At 36.5% G+C, this 23,683-nt stretch overlaps 1 protein-coding gene across 3 annotated transcripts; it reads left to right on the top strand.

The window, feature by feature from the left end:
* The first annotated feature begins 1,450 nt into the window (after positions 1-1,450).
* LOC104890431 (protein PIR) lies at positions 1,451-23,435 on the top strand. Of its 3 annotated transcripts, XM_010675916.4 has the most exons (31): positions 1,451-1,610; positions 1,755-1,843; positions 2,541-2,613; positions 3,372-3,436; positions 3,592-3,669; positions 3,919-4,038; positions 4,146-4,216; positions 4,834-4,926; positions 5,389-5,458; positions 5,610-5,674; positions 5,816-6,011; positions 6,113-6,264; positions 7,227-7,320; positions 7,467-7,682; positions 7,997-8,208; positions 9,454-9,601; positions 11,318-11,486; positions 11,791-11,867; positions 12,017-12,187; positions 12,911-12,987; positions 13,088-13,190; positions 14,848-14,967; positions 15,065-15,208; positions 15,342-15,491; positions 15,836-15,979; positions 17,262-17,349; positions 17,447-17,574; positions 18,700-18,907; positions 20,750-20,922; positions 21,561-21,767; positions 22,847-23,435. In XM_010675916.4, exons 2-31 carry the CDS (start codon positions 1,790-1,792, stop codon positions 23,039-23,041), a joined length of 3,861 nt encoding a protein of 1,286 aa, XP_010674218.1. In that variant the 5' UTR covers positions 1,451-1,610; positions 1,755-1,789; the 3' UTR covers positions 23,042-23,435. The 3 variants fall into 3 exon arrangements, with proteins under 3 accessions (XP_010674218.1, XP_010674219.1, XP_010674220.1); XM_010675917.3 differs by lacking the exons at positions 1,451-1,610; positions 1,755-1,843; positions 2,541-2,613; positions 3,372-3,436; positions 3,592-3,669 and having other exon boundaries at positions 4,141-4,216; XM_010675918.4 differs by lacking the exons at positions 1,451-1,610; positions 1,755-1,843; positions 2,541-2,613; ... (2 more) ...; positions 3,919-4,038; positions 4,146-4,216 and having other exon boundaries at positions 4,876-4,926; positions 5,607-5,674.
* The last annotated feature ends 248 nt before the right edge of the window (positions 23,436-23,683 follow it).

Below are 23,683 nucleotides of genomic sequence, written 5' to 3' on the forward strand. Positions count from 1 at the left end.
TGTGTTTTCATTAAGCGATCTAAATCAGGATTCGCGATCATTGCTGTATATGTCGATGATTTGAACATTATCGGAACTCCTAGAGAACTTGAAGCGACTGCAAAATACTTGATGAAAGAATTTGAGATGAAAGATCTCGGGAAGACAAAATTTTGCCTTGGCCTGCAAATGGAACATCTAAGAAATGGGATTTTTGTCCATCAATCAAACTATACAGAAAAAATCCTGAAACGTTTTTTCATGGACAAAGCCCACCCAATAAGTTCTCCAATGGTAGTGCGTTCCCTGAATGAGAAAGATGATCCATTCAGACCACGAGAAGAAAACGAAGAAATTCTTGGTCCTGAAGTACCATATCTAAGTGCAATTGGTGCCTTAATGTACTTGGCTAACAATACTCGACCTGACATAGCTTTTTCAGTAAACTTGTTAGCTAGATACAGCAATGCACCAACCAAGAGACATTGGAATGGAGTCAGACACTTATTACGTTATCTTCGAGGAACACAAGATCTCGGATTATTCTATCATCAAGACCAATGCGTCACTCATTGGATATGCAGATGCTGGCTACCTTCAGACCCCAAAAGGCTAAGTCTCAATCCGGATATTATTCACTTATGGAGGTACTGCAATATCTTGGAAATCCACGAAGCAGACTTTGACGGCCACATCATCAAATCATGCAGAATTAATTGCTCTTTATGAAGCTGGAAGGGAATGTGTATGGCTAAGGTCAATGATCAAGAATATCCAAGAAGAATGCGGGATGGAAACAATAACAACAAATCCAACTATCATCTACGAAGACAATACTGCATGCATCACCCAAGTAAGCGAAGGGTACATCAAAGGAGACAGAACTAAACATTTATCACCAAAGCTCTTCTTCACTCATGACCTCCAAAAGGAAGGGACGATCAACATTCGACAAATCCAATCATGTGAGAATCTTGCAGATTTATTCACCAAATCCCTTCCGGCGAAGAAATTTGAAGAATTAGTCCGAAAAATTGGAATGCTCATCTTCGTGATATATGCTAGATTCAGGGGAGTATTATATGCGCTGCACTCTTTTTCCCTTCGATCAGGTTTTTATCCCACCGGGTTTTTCCTGACAAGGTTTTTAATGAGGCAGTATATCAAAAGCATATAAAACATAGAACCAACACTGACATTCAAGGGGAGTGTTGCAACAGTTTGACTGTCAGGTTGGACTTTGGAGCATACCAACTTTGAACAATGCCCATCAACATTCAATCAATGCAACAATTTTCTACCGCCCTACTACTCTACTATATGTAAACAGTGGTATAATTTACCACTATAAATATGTAAGCGTAAGATTTACATATGTGCATCAGATCAAAATACTTCAATATACAAAACTCTCTCTACTTGCATAACTTCTCTCTCTATTTCTCACAACAATAGCAGCTTATTAGTGAAGTTAAAGTCACAAAAACTCAACCAACTTCACCTTCACCTTCACCTTCACCTTCACCTTCCCACTACTCAAAATCTCAAATTCTTCCTAATTCTCTCTCCAACTATAGATCTTACTTAATCTCACTACCATTTTTGCCGCAAAACTATCCTCATTCTTCAAGGTTTAGCATCAATTTCATACACATTTTCATGTTGATCCGCTGAAATTTGTCTTGTGTACATCATTGTACCTCTACTTTGCCATTATGCGTAATGCTTTAAACTAACGTTTTTGTATATAAAAAAAAAATTGAATTTGAATGCAGATTGAATAGGTATTTTGCGGCATTGCTACGAATCTATGGCTGTTCCAGTTGAAGAAGCCATTGCTGCTCTATCCACATTCTCACTTGAGGTATTTATTTGAAAATTGTTTTTAGGGTTTTAATTGTGGTTCATTTTGTTAATTTCATCATATTATTGACAAAATAGTAGGCAAATTTTATGGTGATGTATAATTGGTAAATTGTTATGGCATTTATTATAGAATTTTGCTATCTTTGAATGTTTCGTGAGAGTGATTCATACAGGACAAGGACTTGTTAGTTGTTGATGTGGTATGTAAATTTGATTATTGATATTATTTGTTTTGGTATAAGTAGCATTGCGTTGGTATTTTAAAGAATTGTTAAATGGACTTAGGAGAGATGGTGAAGTAATGTGCAAATATCTGTCCTAAACCTTGTATCATCATTGTATTCCAATATTAACATCGAGTAACTCGAATTCCATTTTCAAATACCCCGACTTTAAGATTGAGTTGAATTCTAGTGTCACACATCGACAACAGTGGAACCGTTGATTGATGTATGTGTTGAGCAAGTGAATTTCTTAATGTTAATGTCTCTTTTTGGCTCCTCTGATTTCTTGTTAGGTTAGATGGTATTTTGACTATAGTGTAATAACTGAATATCATTTATGAATTTAGGTTTATCAGTTTTGTTTGAGGAGTGTCAATCATCAACACAAAAATTTGTTAATGGCTTCATTTTTTTAATATATATTTTAAATTCTATATAATGTAGTTCTACCAATTTTTTTTTCAAATTTAGAATGACCAGCCTGAGGTGCAAGGGCCAGCAGTTTGGGTGTCATCTGATAGAGGCGCAACTACAAGTCCAATCGGTATAATACTTACTTCTATTAGTTGTCTATGTGGGTTGCAGGAAACAACAAAATGGGATGCTCTATTTTGTGTGGTAACTGGTAATATATACATTGTTTGTTTGGAGGTTCTAATCCTGGAATCTATTTCTAGCTTATCATACAAAGTTAGATTTTGATTTCCTGATTACAAAAGGATTCATACCATTTCAGCTCTGGATGGAAATGACCCTGTTTTGCAATCTAAAGTGCAACACTATTCACTTCTCAAAATTTGATATAGATCTTAACGTCATCAAAGTAGCTTAGTATCTGACACAGATGACAGATCATCTATCAGAATTTGGAACCCCCATGGATAATTACAGATATTTTTGAGAATTTTGATAACTATTTGACTCATCTCCTTCACTGATGATATTCTTGATATGAAGATTTATTGCTAGAACAACACCGTTCCAAAGCACTATATCATTAGTCACCAAAGCTATGTACCCAGGTTGAAAGATTTGGCACAAAGTGGAGTTCTGTTGATGTTTTTGAATTTTGATCACTGTCCTGCAGCAGCAGAGGATTATCTAACAGAACCATCACAGTTTATTAGAAAGAACTTTCATCCGTAGGGCTCGATTAAACATAAATAGTTCTACTTTTCAAAATTCTGTCATAATGTTTATATGATGATAGTTTCGGCTTATCTATAATAGATGGAAAGTGAATATTTTTTCATTGAGCTTTTTTCTTCCCATATGAAATATGACTTCATTTCTTCTTTGCAGAATATAGTGATATTGCTGCTTATCGCCTGTCTCTATCAGAAGACACAAAAGCTCTTAATCAGCTGGTATGCATTTCTTCCTGCCAGCCTCTACTTATAGATTTATGAAATGTCTAGAGTTGACTTCTGGATTGCCTTTTCAACTGATTATGTTCAATTTCCACATGAAGTTCTGTCATGTTGGTTTGGACGAATCTAACATATATATGCTCTGCATGCAGAACACGCTTATCCACGAGGGGAAAGAGATGGCATCCGTGCTATATACATATCGAAGTTGTATAAAGGCGCTTCCTCAGGTTAATTTCAGCTTGTTTTTTAAAATACTAAGGGCATATAGTGATGCGCAATAATTAGATTCGGTACAGACCTCGATATGTAGAAAGTTTTTAAGATTTAGAACTGCTCTATCATAACCTCTATTGAAGCATTATGGTCTGCCAAATTTGTCCTTGGACCTTTTTCTGAAATGAATCTATACAAAGACACCCCTCCCTGACCCCCATGCGTTTTCATGTTTTAATTCTAAGATTTGGGAATGATCGCAGCTTCCTGATTCCATGAAACATAGCCAAGCTGAACTATATTTGGAGACATATCAAGTTTTGGACTTGGAGATGAGTCGTTTACGTGAAATTCAGCGATGGCAGGCATCAGCGGCATCTAAAGTACGACTACCTTATGTGCTTCCTCTTCAACCTCCAGTGACTTACAATCTACATTCTTTATACTATCGTACCATAGAATGTATATAATTTCTTGTAATCTAGTGCAGCTAGCAGCTGACATGCAACGCTTTTCAAGGCCTGAGAGACGCATCAATGGCCCTACTGTAACTCATCTTTGGTGAGAATAATAACAAAGCTACTTGGTTGGGGATCAACTTTCACCTTCATTTAAAATTAATTCAGCGAAGGGTGTCTGCTCTGCAAATCCTGTAAATTCTGGGTTCTTCAAGAGGATATTTTATATAACAGTCAAATATTTTACTGGGTATTCTACCAAAAAGGCAACAAGTATCTGTCTCGTTTCTTCTGTTTCATGTTCTGTCTCCTATTTGCTTACAACATTTATTCATGATAGTCAGAAAATTGAAAAATGCTCAATATGTATTCAGCCGCCATGTAAATTATTTAAATTGATTGGCAGGATAAATCATCTGAAATCAACGCCTTATCTTCAGTTTCCTTTAACTTACCCCTGCATCCAATTTTTTCTACCAAATGGAGAGACTAGCCAAACAAGCTAGGATATACATTTGCTGATTTGCATCATGAAAGGTGTCTTTTTCTAAGTAACGTTACTAATCTAGTCAACGTTGGATTTTTCTTATTGAGGTTTCTGACATCTGCCTTATCTGTCCGTTCCTTTCTTAATAAGATGTCTATACTTGCCTTAAAAGAAAAGAAAATTAATAGCATTTACTTTTTCAAGTGTCCTTGAAGCTCTGTTCTATGATACAGGTCCATGTTGAAGCTGCTGGATGTTTTAGTGCAACTTGACCATCTAAAAAATGCGAAAGCAAGCATACCAAATGATTTTTCTTGGTATAAGAGGTATGCTGGCTATTCTTTCTATACAATATAAAGTACTATGTCTCTACTTTCAGCCTTTCTTTTCTGTATATTATGTGGACATTTGAGATTGGACCCTAATTTTCCTCACATTATGCAAACAGATGGATATACTTTTGGAAACCTGGTTGTCTGTACAATTTACATTTTTTTTGTTCTCCATCTGTGTCTAGATATCGATGCTTTAGATGCTATGTTTCTTTAGTATATGATTATAGTGTGAATGTACTCTGAGCTGTCTTAATTCTACAATGAATCTCTCTTCCATTTTGATATGTTGTTTTCATTGTATTTTGCAAATGCTTATTTCTGTGATGGGAGTTCTGTATTTTTTTTGGGAGGGGGTGGGGGGTGGGAATATATCATTAAAATAAAATTGTTTGACTACTTTATTTGGTACAGTATATTTTTTATTGACCGCCTTGTTGAATAATTTGGATATAGGACGTTTACTCAAGTCAGTGTTCAGTGGCAAGACACCGATTCAATGAGGGAGGAATTAGACGATTTACAGGTGATCGAGACTTTGCTGTACTTGTCATGTCATGCTCATGTTTAACTCAATATTTGAACTTTCTAAACACTGATTATCATCAAATGTAATTATATTGTAATTATATCGATAATTCTTAACTTGGGAGCACACTCTTGTTGGCTGCCAGTAGATTTTCTTAAGCACAAGGTGGGCTATTCTAATGAACTTGCACGTGGAGATGTTCAGGGTGAACAAGTATCCTGACATATATAAGCTGCCATTTTCATAATTTAAGGTCTTTAGGTCTTGTGAGTCAGGTTCAAACTTGATAAGTAGGTGGAGAGGTTCTATTATTGCTTTCCTTTTTCATCTTGGGATTTCCTTAACCGTGGATAGTGTAGAAGATATCCTTCAAGCTCTGATAGTCTTCTCTGTTGAGTCTCTGGAGTTGGATTTTGCACTTCTCTTTCCAGAGCGGCATACTCTGTTGCGTGTCCTGCCTGTTCTTGTAGTCTTAGCAACTACATCAGAGAAAGATACTGAAGCACTCTTTAAGCGGGTCAAAATCAACCGACTTATAGGAATTTTCAAGGTATGGGTAATTATATTTTCATAAATTTGAAGTATGTTGTTGCTTCACTGTCTCGAACTAAATCATGGATGGTTGACTTATCCGATGCTAATAATGTGCAGAGTGACCCAGTTATACCCGCATTTCCAGACCTTCATCTTTCTCCTGCTGCTATTATGAAAGAGTTGTCATCATATTTTCCGAAGTTTGCTAGTCAAGCTCGTCTTCTTGCTCTCCCAGCACCACATGAGCTTCAGCCTCGTGAGGTTCAAGAATATCCTTTTATCTTTATATTCATTTTTTTCTTCATTATCTTTTTTGCCACATACGTGCGTCAGTATGCATGTTTGTGCCTACGACAGTCTGGTGTATATGCTTATCTCTTTATCTCCATCTCTTTCAGTTTTTCTGCCTCTGTCAGCTTTGTTCCTTTTTTGTTTCAGTTTGTTTATTGGATAAGACTGCTGTTGGCCACACATACTTTCAGTATAATGGTTGAAGAATTGAATTTATGTTTTTCCATTATTGTTGCTATAATTACTCCTCCATTTGGCAATAAGCTTGACATGTGGAGTTGCACAATAAACAAGAAGTGGTGAGAGATAGATTGAAAGAAAATGTGTACCCATGTTCTAAGAGAGAAAACAACCCCCAAATAAGAGGGAGTACAAAATTCTAGTCCTTCTTATCAGCAATGGACTTAATGACTCTTTTTTGCTCATAGTTTATATTTAAATGTCTATAGTTGGATGAAGTCTGTAAGTTCCAATATTTGAGCCAAGTCTGTAAGTCAGTAAGCATAGTGTAAAATGACCCTTTTGGTCCCTGGTTTCTCATGTGTTTTTCAGGTTATATTGTAAAACTACCCAGCAGAAGTCATCTATATAAAAAAATGAAAATTAAACTTCTCAACAGGATGTAGAGGTTGCTGCTGTGCTGCACACTACCTCGGTTTCTATCTCTGTCATCTCTTTTTTTTTTTTTTTTTTTTTTATCTTTCCTATGCTGCACTAACATCACTGAAATTCTTGGCTGACATATCTATCACAATGATTTTTGCTGAGTTGGGCTGGCAAACTGTATGTTACCTGCCTGAATTCAAGTTTATATGTTTATTGACTATGAGAAGATGTTGGCAGATATTACTGGCTTGCCTTAGATACAGAATATACTTGTATTCTGTTTTTGTTATACAAACAAATTATTGGACTTGTAATGCTCCTTAACTTATATTACTTATCAGCGACAATATCTTATAATTAATCATATTGGTGCTATTCGGGCTGAACATGATGATTTTACAGTTCGTTTTGCTTCATCCATCAATCAGGTACTGCTTTTCTGATGCTTTGTTTGTTCAGAAATCATATCCTTCCATGTGTAGGCATGAAGCAAAATACTTATGTGGGCATATCTTTAATGTAAGGATATGCTGAGATTTACATTAATGGGTTTTATACTTTATCATTTTTGCAGTTAGATTTATTAAAATCCACAGATGGTGCTGAAGTTGAGTGGTCCAAAGATGTCAAAGGCAACATGTATGATATGGCTGTTGAAGGATTTCAACTTCTGAGCAGATGGACTGGCCGCATCTGGGAACAATGTGCATGGAAATTTTCTCGCCCGTGCAAGGACCAAACTTCTGAAGAAACAAATAATACTTCAACATTATATTCTGACTACGAAAAGGCACTTTCTGCATTACTTTTCTTAGTCTTATAATTTGTACAGCTCAAAAATGCTCCATCTGCCTTATCTAATATTTGTGATATTAAACCAATAATAAAGAGTGACTATTCTTTTTAGGGGATGAGGGTGCTGAGGATGTCAGAGGGTATGCAGGGTCTAGGGGAAGAAATTGTTCACCAAGGGTGCCATTAACCCACCTAACCCCAGAAAGTGGGGGCTGATGAACAATTCTTCCTCTATAAACTGTTTTTTTTCTTCCAAAAAAGGGCCAGTAGGGTTTCTCCTGATTGTTAATGCTTTTAGTGCTATCGCAGGTTGTACGGTATAATTACAGTGCAGAGGAGAGGAGAGCATTGGTTGAGCTTGTTGGTTATGTTAAAAGCATTGGGTCAATGATGCAGCGTTGTGATACATTAGTTGCTGATGCCTTATGGGAAACAATCCATGCTGAAGTTCAGGATTTTGTTCAGAATACCTTAGCAACTATGCTGCGTACTACCTTTAGGAGAAAAAAGGACCTTTCTAGGTGGGTTACTGATCAATGATCTTGTTCAGAATCTATTGTTTTATATTATACTCTTCCTCGTATTTTTGTTTAGCAGGCATATTTTGCACTTTATAGTGCAAGGATGGTATTGGTTAGCCTCCTCTTAGCTATCTTTTATGATTGAAACTCTCTCGTGAGAGAAAATCATTCCAGAAAGAAAATTAAGCTGATTCATCAATCATGTAAATAAGGCTGCGCATGCTTCTTGTAGGATAATTACTCTAAAAACTCTAGGGTAAGTATCTTATTCAATGTTCTAAACAGATACTATTTTCTGAATGAGAAACACCAGCATATTCACAGAGCGATATTACTGTTTGTCATTAGGCGGAGTATTTTTACTTTTTGGGGAAGGGAAATAATGTCAGAATGAAACCAGAGGGGGACAAGACGAGCAGAATATTGAATTCTATGTCAAAATAGATTTCTCTTTCTCTGTTAATCACACCAATTTTTCCTTTGCTCGACTCTGGGCATAGTTCAAGAATACGGTTTGGGTGTTGCGGTAACGGTCACGGTGATGCGGGAACGGGGATGATGCGGTTGTCATATCGCTGAATGCCGGCTTAAACCATGAAATACCCCTAAAACCTGCCTAAAATGCGGTTTTCTTACACCTTTATGATGCGGGTAATATCGGTTCGGTAGATCTTTGAAAACCTTTACGACACGGGCGATAAGATATGATGCGGCCTTGTTTTGACACCATGACTCTGGCACTCGCCCTCATCCACTTTACCGTACCTTAAACTTCCTCATCCATCTCCCTTCTTATCCCATAGTGCCGCACCCTTCTGTAACACAGTCAAATGCTTCTGTGGCCAACCTCGTGCTCTCTCTCCTTGTTCCCCCTTCTTGCTTAAGCACAACTTCCACTTGCAGCTTTCAGGTAAGGTCTTCAAGCACTTACCAAAATCCAGTGTGAGGCTACTCAGCCTCCTTTTCTGTATGTTCGATCAGCAATGAGGGAGGTTAGGGATCTAAAAATTTGTCAGTGGGTGGTTTGGAAGAAAGACTATGGAATTTTTCGTTTTAACATCCAAAATACTTCTGTAGTTTTGATGCATATGTAGCATCAGAAAAGGACGGTTTTGTCTTAGTTCAATGCCACATTTCATCACTTAAAATTTCTGTTTTTTTGTTAAACATTGACTGATGGTTCTGTCTTTGTTCTTTTTGACTTATCTGTTTCCACCTTAATAATCTGGAACAATTATTTTTCAGGATTTTGTCTGATATGCGGACCCTTTCAGCTGATTGGATGGCAAATACAAGCAAGCAAGAGACCGAGTTGCAATCTCTGCAGCAAGAAGGTGAAGTAAGCAAGGGGAGCTACCTGTATCCAAGGCCAGTTGCACCAACAGCAGCTCAGGTCTGGTTACTATGCTACTTTTCATTTTCTATACATGGTATATGTGTCCCGACTCCGAACAATTTTCTTGTGACCCATTATTCTCCAAATAGGTAGTAGTATCACATGGAGCAATTTTGCAACATCAATGTGTATTTCTTGTGGAGACATAAATATGATTCTTTTTGTTTAGTCTCCACTTCTAAATTCTCTTCCATTGCAATTTCCTCATTAACCTTGTTACCTTGAGTAGTAAGAGACATATGATGAGTAGGAGCAGTAGCAGGAGGTAAAGACGTAAACCTGACCCTCAAGTACCAGCTATTAATCCAACATTCATTATCAACAAAACCAATTTTCTTATCTTTCAGCCGAGGTCTTCCAAGTACCATACAGTTTTTCTCCATAGGAGCAACGTCACAAAGTATCATGTCTGCAGAATACCCCAACGTAAAAATCAACCACAACTTGACGAGTTACTTTAACACCCTCATCTAGTTCATAAGGACAGGATGTTTTGTGATCTCCAACCCAAGTGTCTCCACCATATGTTTAGAAGCAATACTAGAAATTTTGTTCTTTATCAATGGTAAATTACAAGTTCTGTCCAACACACCGCACTGGAATAAAGATTTTGAACAATATAATAATTCTTTTCAGTTCCCGACTTCCCGTGATCGCAATCTCACTAATATAATTCGGCCAAACAGTGCAGGTATATGCAAATTGAAAATATTACTTGAGACTCGAGAGCCAATTATTACTACCCCTTGATGTAAAAAGAAAAAAAATCCATGAACATCTAATTCTCTGCAGCAATATAGCAACTATAAACATCAAATTATTTTCCAAGACGAAGTAAACAAACAAAACAATCAAACTTCCACTTTCTACCCAACAAGCCTTGGTAAAATTTAACCAAAGCAAATATTCAGGTTCACTCCAATATGCACCGACACCAAGATTACGATGATCAAACTCCATATTGCACCACTTAATCATAAAACCCAACAATTGTACCTGATGCATAAATCTTTGATCGCGAAGCAAAGGAATTCCCTGTCTCTTTTTCTTTTAGATATTTTTTATTAAGAAGAAGATCGTGTAAGTAAGAGACTTACAAAACATACGCCCTTGATACACATTTGATATTGATCTTAATGGATGGAAGGTTCTTAGGTGATTTTAGTGGTGGAATTGATGGGTAGAATTTAGAAGGCAACAATTATAAGGTTGATTTTAATGAATTTTTAACTAGAATTCTCAAAAAAATTCAAACAAAAAACCTCAACACAAGTGTAATCTCATAAAACATCCTCTCCCTAAAATAATACAATGTCCCCCTTCTTGAAATACTGATTTGAGTCGGAGTTAGGATTTTTTTAAACAAAGTTAGAGTCGGATTTTTCTTTTCTCGGAGTCGAATAGGACAAGGGTGAGTACTCCTTTGCCTCATTTGCACTGACCACAATGAAAATGGCTGCCACTTTTAACACAGAATGTAACCAACTATCATTATCTCTTTTTTCTATTTAACATGTTGCGGTTATAAATATTACTCATTCCCTTTATTCTTTTTAGTTCCGTTCTTCCCCGGGGGGGGGGGGGGGGAAATAGAAGCATAAGTTGTATTTGATGTTTTCTCTCTCTCTCTCTCTCTCTCTTGGTAGAAAAACAACGAAGCTATTCTTAATTTCAATGTTGATATTGATGTAGTTGTTTCATTCCAAAATTCAGGTCCACTGCTTGCAGTTCCTGATCTATGAGGTTGTCTCTGGCGGTAATATTCGAAAGCCAGGTGGGCTCTTCAGCAATACTGGGTCAGAGATACCTGTTGAGGATTTGAAACAGTTGGAAACCTTTTTCTACAAGCTTGGCTTCTTTCTGCATTTACTAGACCACACAGGTTATATCCTGTTATCCATCACTGTACTCGAATTTCCCTCCCTCTTTGCTGCGTTAAATTTGTGATAAGGGTTTACCAAGGCCATGCACCCTTTCTCGTAAAATTAACGCCAGAATTTTGTTCTAGTCTGCCAATTTGATGTTGGTTTTCCCCGACTTAGTAAATTAAGAGCAATTCAGACTCTGCTGTGTATTTAATTGTGATGTACTAATTACTAAGGTATTAGAAGCTGCTAGTTCTGCTGGGGTCTTGAGTAATAAAGATTACCAAAGTAGCTGATTTTGGCTCTTGATTGTCTCTGCAGTGACAATAGCAACACTGACGGATCTTGGCTTCCTTTGGTTCAGAGAATTCTATTTGGAAACATCCCGTGTCATTCAGGTAAACAGGCCATGTGGCTTACCTGGGAAGTAATCAATTGCCAAGTTCAGTTTTGGGCACTATTGAAGTCATCACATGTCAATAGGAAGGAGTAAAACACAATACTATATTTCAGAATGAGATGCAATTGACTTGTTACTTGGTTGCAGTTTCCAATTGAGTGCTCTCTTCCTTGGATGCTGGTGGATTATGTGCTTGAGTCTCAAAATGCGGGCCTTTTTGAGAGTGTTGTTATGCCATTTGACATCTACAACGATGCTGCTCAACAGGCATTAACTGTGCTCAAGCAGCGGTTCCTCTATGATGAAATTGAAGCTGAGGTACTTTTGAGATGTATTTTTTCCTTCCACCCCCAAACAGTTGATCATCTTTCCTCTAATCATATTTGAGGTCTTGTTTTAGTCTCTATCTTCGTGAGTTCTTTCAGGGCTTTCAGTGATGGGTTGTGGGCCTTGTCATCTTATTCTTCCTTTAGCACTTATAATAGGTGTAATAAGAAAGGGCACTAACATTTCTTGCTTCTAGTTTTCTCATATTAGATATTATGCTTTAGGAAGTTTCTTTTTGTGTTTGTCATTTTTTTTAGCTATTTCGTGATATGTGTTTCAATTGAAATTAGCTTTTGTCGCTTTCTCTCTCTGTTGACCAAATTCAACACAATTGGCATGCTATTTCGTATCAATAATGCTTTAATGAAGAACTCCTGGTTCTTAGGCTTGGTCTATATCTATGCTTGTTAGACCTTTGTGATATAGTGTGATATTGGAAATTTTTTAATCTTTTTTCTCCCTTCCCCTTTTGGTGATGAGCATGAGGCACTTAATTTGCAGTCAGATTTCTGTCTGCTATTTTTCTTAATTTCTATATTTTTCTGTAAAATATGCAAAGAAGATCTTTCTATATATTTTAATTTAATATGATGTACTCGTAGAAGTATATACGCTGGTACATTGTGGGATCTAATATACAGCTTCTAATGCTGATTATGTGATTTGCTTAGTGATTCTGAGATGGGGTTTGATTAGATCCGTGATATCCTACAGGTGGACCATTGTTTTGATATTTTTGTCTCCAAATTGTGTGATATTATTTTCACATATTACAAGAGTTGGGCAGCGAGGTATGTCTGGCAGTGATCTATTTTCCCTTCTTCCATTCTGATACTTGAAGTTTCGAAGTTTTTTCACTAAAGCTTAATCTTTGTTGTTTCCATTTGTTAGAGAATTGCTCGACTCCTCATTCCTCTTTGCAGTGGACAATGGAGAAAAATACTCTGTTCAACCTATGAGATTCAATGCGCTATTTAAAATGACTAGAGTAAAGGTGAGCATGATTCCATGTTGTCGGGGAAGTCCATCACTCACAAGAGTTTTGTGATCTTCCACCTTTATATCATCTTCAAAGGCGTCTTCTAGTGACTTACTAAATTTTAATTAGTAATAAAGATGTATCTAATTTCACTCATAACAAAAAGAAGGGCTAAGTTGAAAACTCAATGGTCTCATGCTATACATTATCCTACAAGAAAATGACAATTTCGGACTTTGTTTGGTCAAAGAGATAGGCGATTTTAATTCGATGTCAAATTCTGTTTAATCTCCAGAAATTATCTCTGATGTGTGTCTAATGTCTATGCCATTTGAAGCTGAGATTATGTTTTCCTTAAATAGATAAGTTACTGAAAAACTGGAAGAAGTTTAACTGGAATTAAATGCCTGTAGTATGCACTGCTAAAATGCATCAACTGTCTGAAGTCGGAAGTCTATCTTCAGGAGCTACTAAATTGTTGAATCACGGTTAGCTAAGAACAGGAATAACTGCAGATTGTGATAGGCATGGTTTTTTAACGTGCCTTACTTTTTGAAGTGTCCTTGACTGATGTAATATACTAATATACATGTTGTGATTGGCTAGCACCTCTGTGGTGATTGCTTTCTTCCCTTCTGTTATTTAAGGACTTTTGTCCTCATTTTCGGATTTGTATATGACCTTGTTTTTAGTAGGATTACTAAACAAAAAAGAATTGTATGCTGTAATATGATTTTGGCTTCTATGGAAGTTAAATCATACCTCTGGATGCAGCTTGGGCTTGAAAATTTTAAAGAATCACAAGATTCACAACTCTCTCTCCGTCTTCTTTTGCTGGTGAATGTGGCGATTACCTCCTTAACTTTGATTTATTGCCAAATTAACCCCATAATTTCTCATTGTAGGAATTAGGCTCAATTTTTTTCACCAATTCTGAAATTTCCCAAATATATAATTTTTTGCTGAATTACTCCTGACATAACACACTTAAATAATTTTTTAACATATTTGAAATAATTAAAAACAACTTTTGGCAATTTCATTGTATCACAATAAAATTTTGTAATGTTTTTTTTAATTGTTTAAGTGTGTCATGTCATTGTTTCCTGGTGAACATTTCACCAAAAATTATGATCGGGTTTGAATTTCACAATTGGTGAAAGCAATGGGGACCATGTCTACATTGAAAAGTTAAGGGGGTTAATTTCACAATCAAGCGAACTTAAGGGGGGGTTAATTGACAGGAGATTGAAATATGGAGGTATGCTCAACATGAAAAAAATGAACATTGATACGAAACAAATAGTACTTCCATACGCCGACTCAATCTGCCCCCATGCCATAGGATAGACCACAAATGTAAGTCACCGCATATCCACCGTTAGTCAACTATTACAAATATTAAGATCTAGAAAGGAGTAAAACCTCAATTTGGTTGAAATTCCTGCTTTTAGATGTAGTACACTTCTATCATATAAAAGTCCTTCAGTGGACAATGGTCCCCCTGGCAGCTCTGCGGCTCTGTCCCATGCATCTTCTACCGAACAACCCCCTCTCCTCCTCCGCCCAACCCACCTCCTACCCCTTAGAGAAAAGATAAAATAGAAACAAAAGTTTTCTGATTTGTTTCCTTGTATTTAACAGTCTAATACTCTTTGTGATTGATGCATAGTTACTGGGAAGGAGCATTGATTTAAGATGCCTGATTTCACAACGTATGAACAAGGCCTTCAGAGAGAACCTGGAGTTTCTGTTTGATCGTTTTGAGTCTCAAGATATCTGTGCTATCGTTGTAAGTGTCCATGTTTGTCCTTGGTTTTGTTTACTAGAACATTATATTCTGTCAAATTCATTTTTGTTCCTTTCTCTATAATATTATTTCTGTTCAGGAATTGGAAAACCTCGTAAATATCTTAAAACATGCCCATAAGTTGCTGTGTGAGGATCTGACAATAGACTCCTTCAATCTTATCTTCAGTGAGATGCAAGAGAACTTATCTCTTGTTTCTTATTCAAGTCGACTTGCTTACCAGGTTTACCTTCTAACTTTTCACCATATTGTTACTTCTTTGATCATCTGCATTGGTTTGTAAGATTTGGTTGCCTAGGCTTTCTGTGTTCTACCAGCAGAACCCTTGACCATTTTTCTTTTCATGTCACTCGCAGATCTGGACAGAAATGCAGAATGATTTCCTTCCAAACTTCATATTATGTAATACTACTCAACGATTTGTTCGGTCACCGAAACTGTCTAATGGTCGAGTTCAGAAGCCATCGATGCCTTATTCCAAGCCAAACTTCTACTGTGGTAACCAAGTAAGATTATGTTTACTTGACTTCTTCCTGGCTGGTCTCAACATGATATCTTTTCATCTCATATACAATTTAAAGCTTTAGTTCTCAATAATGTAAATTTGCTTATGGCATACCAAACTTTTGTAAGGTATCAGCTCTCCTTGTTATATCTGTTCTGATGTTAAACACAATAATCAAGTACTGCTCCTGCTTCCCATGGTATGAGTGGAAGTCTGTCAACTATTTTGTCTCCAACACTAAGCTGTTTCCTATGTGCTCCAGTCCTCGCCTTATTGCTCCATGGCAGAAGGACATTCTTATTCCGAGCTTCTAATTTTTTATTCCTTACTTTTACCAATGTTCAGGATTTAAATTCTGCACATCAAAGCTTTACGAGGTTGCACAATGGCTTCTTTGGGATGCCTCACATGTTTTCCATCGTCCGCCTTTTGGGAACCCGGTCTTTGCCATGGCTGCTTCGCGCTCTTCTGGATCACATATCTAATAAGGTATGTTTTTTTAGTCTACAACTGTTGTTTTAAAGCATCTTCCACTTATACAACAGTGACCTCATATTTTCTTTCTTATTGGTGGGGGATGAGGGAGGCCAAGACGTGATAGTTGATACCCTTACATTACTAGATACTAATTGAGGTAATTAAAAAGGCTAAGTATCTGTCGCTTTTATCGGGTTAATTGGGTTGATCCATCACTCCCATTGGCATTTTATGTGGAAATAACAGGGATAAGAAAAAGTTAGCTAGGTCGGGAACGAAGGATAGTATCATATGAAAAATGCTAGAGATATCTGTGAGAGTCGGGGTTGAACTTTGGGACTTTCTGACTTGGTGACATTCTAGTCTGATTCTAAGAATGGAGTATACCTACTCGTACAATATGTGCCAATCTAACTACAGCCGCATGTATGTGGAAAAACCTTTTTTTTAGCTTTTTTTTGTTTTTGTTTGTGGATATAGTCTATAGATCTCCTAACATTAGTCTTATTCAGAAGAAACTTTCTATTATTGAAAGTCTCGTATCTTCTTACAAGACTCTAGAGTCTAGAGTGTTCTCTCACTTTTTCTAGAATTGGTGCATATCAGTACCAAGATCTAAACCATTACAAAAGAATATCTCCACGACATCTAGACTTTATGGGTAAACTCAACGATTCGTAAAAGCTTCCACCCCCCCCTCACCACAAGGACAGTGGTCCCCTTGAAGTCTTGAACAATCAAGAATGTCATTAGGCTAAACTAGAGCTAGCATATAAGTCGGGTCGTGTTGAGTTCATGTCAGGTTTACAAGTAAACAAAATGAATCCCCTCAACCTAACCTGACCCATTAATAGAACGGGTCAACTACCCTATCAGACCCTTTTATTAAACGGGGTCACCCAACTCGTTTATTAACCAGATTATCAAGCGCATACATATATATATAACAAACAAATGACCTGATAACTTTCTTAACCCAGTTTTTACATGTGATTATCAAGTCAAAATGAACAATGTATAAGTCAAACAACAAATGTTACTAGCTGAAAAAACAACTTCGAACCATTAGAAGCCACATAAATTATATTGATGATAGCTTTGCAATTTCATGGGCTCCCATGTCTTTTTGTGATGGCTTTTTGTGGAAATACGACTTTGAAGAGCTGGCTAAATTTGGTTGTAGGCCCTAGGCCGGGTAGATAGTTTTGATGGAAATTTATCATGATTAAGTGAGGATGTGAACTGTTTCTTTGACTCATGTCTGTATCTCATTTAGAGTTACTTTATGACACAGATAAGTTCTCTTGAAGCAACGATTACAGGATTACAAGAAGCATTACCCAAATCGATAGGTCTGCTACCCTTTGATGGTGGTGTGACAGGTATGCTACTATGCTCTAGTTGCAGAGTTTATGTTTTATCTCTTGGATGGTTTCTATTGCATCTCTTGCAGATCAAAACTAAAGTTTTAATATCCAGGTTGCATGAAACATATAAAAGAGCAGCTTAACTGGACCTCAAAGACAGAACTCAAGCAGGAAGTTCTTCAGGGGATTAAGGAGATAGGAAGCATACTATACTGGATGGGTCTTCTAGATATTGTCTTGGTAAGTTTTATGGCTGTGTATTTTGTATTTAAGATAAAAGCAAATAGTATCACTACTAAAGTAAGCACAATCCAGAATATTCAGCATTCCTTAAACTAAATAAATGAAAGTCAAACAAAGTGACCCACTAACTGTGCTGTAAATTTGTTAAACTTGATCCTATGGAATGAGACAGCCGCAGATGACGATAACAGGATAACCACTGTATTCCAAAATCCAAAATACAGTTTGCTAGATGACTCGAGTGATCTTTGACTTGATAAAATGTGTTATTAGCATAAGTGATTACTTAAACATTCACTGAATTACCTGGAACAATTGGAGGGAGTCACTTTGAAGCACTTAGAAGAATTCTGTTATCTGATGTTTGACTTCTCTGCTGTTCTTCCCCTTTTTACCTTCCCATTTGCTCTTTGTGAAATCTCCGACACTCAACTTTGACAATGAATTCTTCAATTACAAAAATATCATATAAGACTGCCTTACCGTAACTAATGGTAAGACAAGGGTCACCTTTTTCCTTAAAGAGTCAGTTTTAGTAGAATTGACCCTTTTAAGATATAAGTTAACCTGTCATCTGAAAGGGACCCTTTTAGAGGCTTAGAGCACAAAGTGAGGTGGTCTGATCACAGTTTATTGTAATGTAGTCTTGTGTAAGACTTACAATTCTTTAATTACATACTTTTAAGAATTATTAAATTTTATAGTTGAACGTACACATTGAAATGAATCTAACAAGATCCACATGACTATATTTTTTGTTATATATTGGTAAGAATTTATGATTAAAATTTGTTGAGTGATTTTGAAAAGGAGAAATGGGAAGATTAGAAAGTGTCTGGAGGAAGTATGTAGATTCAGAGCTCTCAGAATCTGGCACTCTACAGTACAGTACTACAGTCACTTGGTATTTGATTATAATCATGCTCCCCAAGGCCCCACCTTTGATAACTTATATCGTGCACCAAAGGAAAACACATGTTGCTTTTCTTAATCATATATACCTGTGTCATTTGCGTTAAAAGGTACAGGCATGAGCAGATGAGCTCAAGTTATAGCCAAATATTAGACTGAGAGCAGAACATTTCTTCTAGTTATTTACAAGTAGAGTTTTATTTTCTGTAGAGGGAAGTGGATACATCACGCTTTATGCAACTCGCACCCTGGCTTGGCTTCATACCTGGTGCAGATGGGCAAATCCTGCTATCACAAGGAGAGGGGGAAAGCCCTATTGTCAATCTCCTGAAATCAACCACTACTGCAATTGTTTCAAATCCTAGTTGCTCAAATCCATCATCCTTCTACACAATGTCAAAACAGGCAGAAGCAGCAGGTATAAAGATGACTCCATCTTTTAGCCATCTATTTCATGATATAGAAGTATTGTTGCTTCCAGGTCAATGACAGGTGAGTCTCAACAATTTCTAATGCATGTGTATGTAGTACTCCTTCCATCTCCTAAAACCTTTCTCGTTGCTTTTGGACACAAGTATTAAGGAAAAGCTTTGTGGTGGGCCTTTTGATGAGTAAAGTATTAAGAAGTATTATGCAAGTTATTGCTGGACGAGAGAAACAAATGATAAGAAAAGTAAGGAAATGTTGTGAAACACTACTTATTAGTCTTCACTTTTTCAAAACAACTACCTAATAAGTTTTTTATTTGTTTTTATCAAACTACTACCTATTATCAATTTTTTCTTTGAGTGACACTACCAAATGACAAAAACCGTTAAAACAATTCTGTTAATGGGCCCCGCAATCCCCCTTCCTCACGCAATTTCGCTGCTTATGCTCTCAAGTCCTGCATTTCCCTGATTCGTAGCATCGAATCGAAGACAAGAGTGTCCGAATTGTGCATCTAGCAACAAGTAATATCATCTATCTTAAAAAAATTACAATATTGGGTTTAGCGATTACACTTTCCGAACATTTTACAAATTAGGGTTTTTGAAAAAGTGGAATTGGGTATAATCGTGCATGGGGGTTATGTATTGAGGATAATTGTTCATCAATTTGGTGAGGAAGTTATTTTGCAAATTAGGGTTTTAAAAATTAGAATTAGGGGATAATCCTCATCTCTGGTTCATAGACGGAAGCTGCTAATAGTTTCCAGTAGTGCCACCCAAAGACAAACTAAAAAGTAGTTGTTTTAATAAAACCTTATTAGGTTGTTGTTTTCAAAAAGTGAAAACTAATAGGTAGTGGTTCACAAACATTCCAAAAAGTAATGAAGGGGAAAGAATTTATTATATTTGGTGGACCCATAGTCTATAAAAGGAAATGGGCAATGAATTTGGGACAAGCATAAATGATAAAATGGAAAAGCCTTTGGGGGATGGAGGGAGTAACTTATGAGCAGTAAATTGGCATTATTTGGCAGATAAATTCATTGAAACTTGGAACTTTATGCTTGTCTACTTGATATGCAAAATGGGATTTTTTTTGTTCTTTTGATTCCTCTGATTATGGACTAAGTACATAGTTTATCATTATAACTGATACTATTCAGTCGGATAACTTAACTGTTTTACCTTGCCAATTAATAATAATTTGTCACTTTTTGCATTTGATATGGGCTGTAGACAATAGCCCTTCGTTATGAAACAACCTCTGTCAATCTGTGTTTGCTTCTGGAAAGACTTTTTATGCATTTCCTATCAATAATTTTTTGTTTGTTTGTATCAGAAGTTCGAAGCTACAATAACTATTTAATGATCAACTTTATTACATCTCCTTCATTAAACAGCTTATGAACCTGTTAGATATTAAATTGCCTGTGTTTTTATGCCTCTCTTGCTATGAACACCAGGAAAAATTATCAAAAGATTTATTTTTACTAGTAATTAACGGTAGATAATCTTTTATAAACTTACATACACATCGACCATTTTGGTTACAATCTCGTATTTTTGTGCCCAAAAGATATGGGAACTCTATTTAGGGACGGAGTACAAAGCAAATTTGTATACGTAGATGGACGAGAAAATGATAATGCTAGGGTGTGTAGTACTTGTGTAATGCCTTATACAAAGCAAATTTCAAGTCTCTTCACGATAAGGAACACATGCAGACAAGTTTCGTTGCTTCTCAAACAAAAGACATACGTCTAACAGACGAGAAAATGATAATGCTAGGGTGTGTTGTACTTGTGTAATGTTTAGATTTCTTGTTGCAGATCTCTTATACAAAGCAAATTTGAATACTGGAAGTGTTCTGGAATATGCTCTTGCATTTACAAGCGCAGCATTGGACAAGTACTGTAGCAAGTGGAGTGCAACTCCGAAGACAGGATTCATAGACATTACAACTTCAAAGGATTTCTACCGAATATTTAGTGGTCTTCAAATTGTAAGTGATATGCCATATTAGGTTGTCATTCTTTAGTAATTGCTTATAGCTTTAGTGATATGGATTTCGCTTTTGACTCAGGTGTATCCTGATTATCTTTTTCTCTTTTTTATTTTTATTTATAGGATTAGATCTAGTGTATACATTCTTATGGCTCACTTCTAGCTGTGACCAAGTTGTCCAGTAATACTAGCTTCAGTTTTGGCGTTAATACTACCTTTTTGGTACCTCCTCTCTTTTATATGAATATCTTGATTGCCCCCCCCCCCCCCACTCACAGACAGAGAGCGAGAGAGAGAATAACTTGGGCTCACCTTGTTTACTAGTAGCCTTTTCGACTGTGGGTCTATAAGGTATGGAAAGAGCCTCTTTGCTATTGCAAAAGCAAGGCTATGTACATCTGACTGACCCCACCTTAGGTGGGATGTGGGAGCCTCATCAGAGGCATTAGGATAATGGTATGGTACCCCATGTTGCAGTCAGATGTTTTGTGATGGTGGGAGCAAAACTCTCTCTTATCTCGACAAGAATGCTCACTTGAGCATGAGTTGGTACTTGGTACTTATCAAGCTTTTTAGATGACAGGCACGTGAAATGTATTGGTTATTTTTATTTTCTCAAAGAATTTTGAACTGCAGGATTATTTGGAGGAATCTGTTCAAGGAGTCCCTAGTAATCATGAGGTGCTGGGAGATTCAGTAGCATGGGGAGGCTGTACAATGATATATTTACTTGGTCAGCAGCTGCATTTTGAACTTTTTGATTTCTCATATCAAGTCCTTAACGCTGCAGAAGTTGAGGTTACGGAACTTACACAAATGCATAAAAATCTCCAGGGTATACAGGTAAGAATTCTTTAATATCTGATCATTTATTGCCACTAAATGTTTTATTTATATTGAATTCAATTTACCATCTTCCTTCTGTAATTACTTCAGATGGACCTTTCAGTAACTTCGATGTTGCTTGTACATTTTTTCATGTGTTGCAATGCTTATGTCTTGAAAGATCTCCGCTTTCTAAGTAATAATAAGGCTGGTGATGTGTATATTTCTGGAAGCTTAATGATGCATCTAATAGTAGCATGAACCTCAGTAGATGACCAAGCAGAGAACTTCTGTATGTGTGCTCAACTAATTACTGAGCACAGATTCTTATATTGTATTTACCCTCAAGCGGATTATGATTTATGAACGTCTCAAGTAATTACCAATCGTATAGGTCTGTCCGTTTGTATATTGTATTTACCCTCAAGCGGATCAGTCTCTTCACCTTTGCTACGTGCTATTGTTACTGTCAGCATTATTTACCTTTCCCCTCTATCTCCTCCCTTGCACTAATTATTTCCTTCATCCATATTACTCAGATTCCATTTTCTCTTGGGTCAGTTGCATTATTGCAAATGTGTACTTGTCAAGGATTAGACTCCATAACTGCATCTAGACCTCCCTAGAATGTGACCACATCAGGATCCACATTGGTGCTTTGGGTGGGGGATTCTGGTGGTGTTGTGAGAGTTTTTCCCTTCATTATATTGAAGGAAAGTTTATTCTGAATGTTAAATAGTAACTGTTGAGAGATATTGCTGGGTAAACATATTTGCCTGTGCGTGGATTATGAATGCAGATCATACTGATCCTAAAATATACTCACGTTCTTTTTTCGGGAGAAAGGGACAACACGCTTCCCTTTGAGAATCACTTTATAGCTTGTAGCCATATGAACTCTATATAACTGTATAATCTGTCACAGATGGAAGTTTAACCAGAAACACCATCATCTTTTAATTAAAGTTGAGCTAAATTTATAGTTATAATTTGAGACCTATGCTTTCTGGAAGTTGGTTAATTTTTTTGTTATGTCATGTTCTTAAACACCTCGAGTCTCGAGAGTTATTTGATATGTCTGCTTTCTGGATTGAAAGGGATGGGAACCCTTAATCGAAGCCATGAAGAAAGCGAGGAGGTTAAACAATCACGTGTTTTCAATGCTGAAGGCGCGTTGTCCTCTTGAAGACAAAGTAGCATGCGCGATAAAGCAAAGTGGAACTCCTCTGCATCGAATTAAGTTTGAAAACACAGTCTCAGCATTTGAAACTCTTCCACAGAAGAGCACCTGATTCTTCATTTCTTCCCCTTTGTTAATTACTTAATGCCCACTAATCCAGCTTAGGAAACAGAAAGCTTTATAGATTGCAGCTTATATAGAAGAGGATTGTGAAATACCCTTTGTATCAGCTACGCCTGAACTTCAGAAGACAAGAATTGTTGAAGCAACTGTATGCTCACTCTTTTGCATCTGCAACACTTGTTCAGTAAAAATATGGGATGGCTGACGTCATAGAGAAAAAGGTTGCGTCACAACATGATGTCATGTATATGTTTGGTTTGTGTAACTATTGTAGCTAATATAATAAGTATGTAAATTTCATGAATGTCATAATCTTGAAGTTACTCTAAGATACACTTGAATGTGCTTTTGGATTTTATTGCTAGTCATTTTCCCTTTTACAATTGACGACTTTTTTTTTTTCTGAACAGGGGGATATTTATCCTTTTCATCAATAGTATAATACTCTGATGATATAGTCTAACTTTGTGTGTGTGTATATATATTAGTGAAAATGATAAAAGCCTATTATTTAGAAAAGCCGAAATATTTTATATGATAGTTTTTCTTTTCATATTTAAGGGAAATTTTTTTATTAATATATTTTTTTAAATAGCGCAAAACTAAAAGGAAAAACTAAAAAAGATGGAGT

The sequence above is a fragment of the Beta vulgaris genome, chromosome 4 (genome assembly GCF_026745355.1).
Source record: "Beta vulgaris subsp. vulgaris cultivar EL10 chromosome 4, EL10.2, whole genome shotgun sequence".
In the NCBI taxonomy this organism is placed as follows: Eukaryota; Viridiplantae; Streptophyta; class Magnoliopsida; order Caryophyllales; family Amaranthaceae; genus Beta; species Beta vulgaris.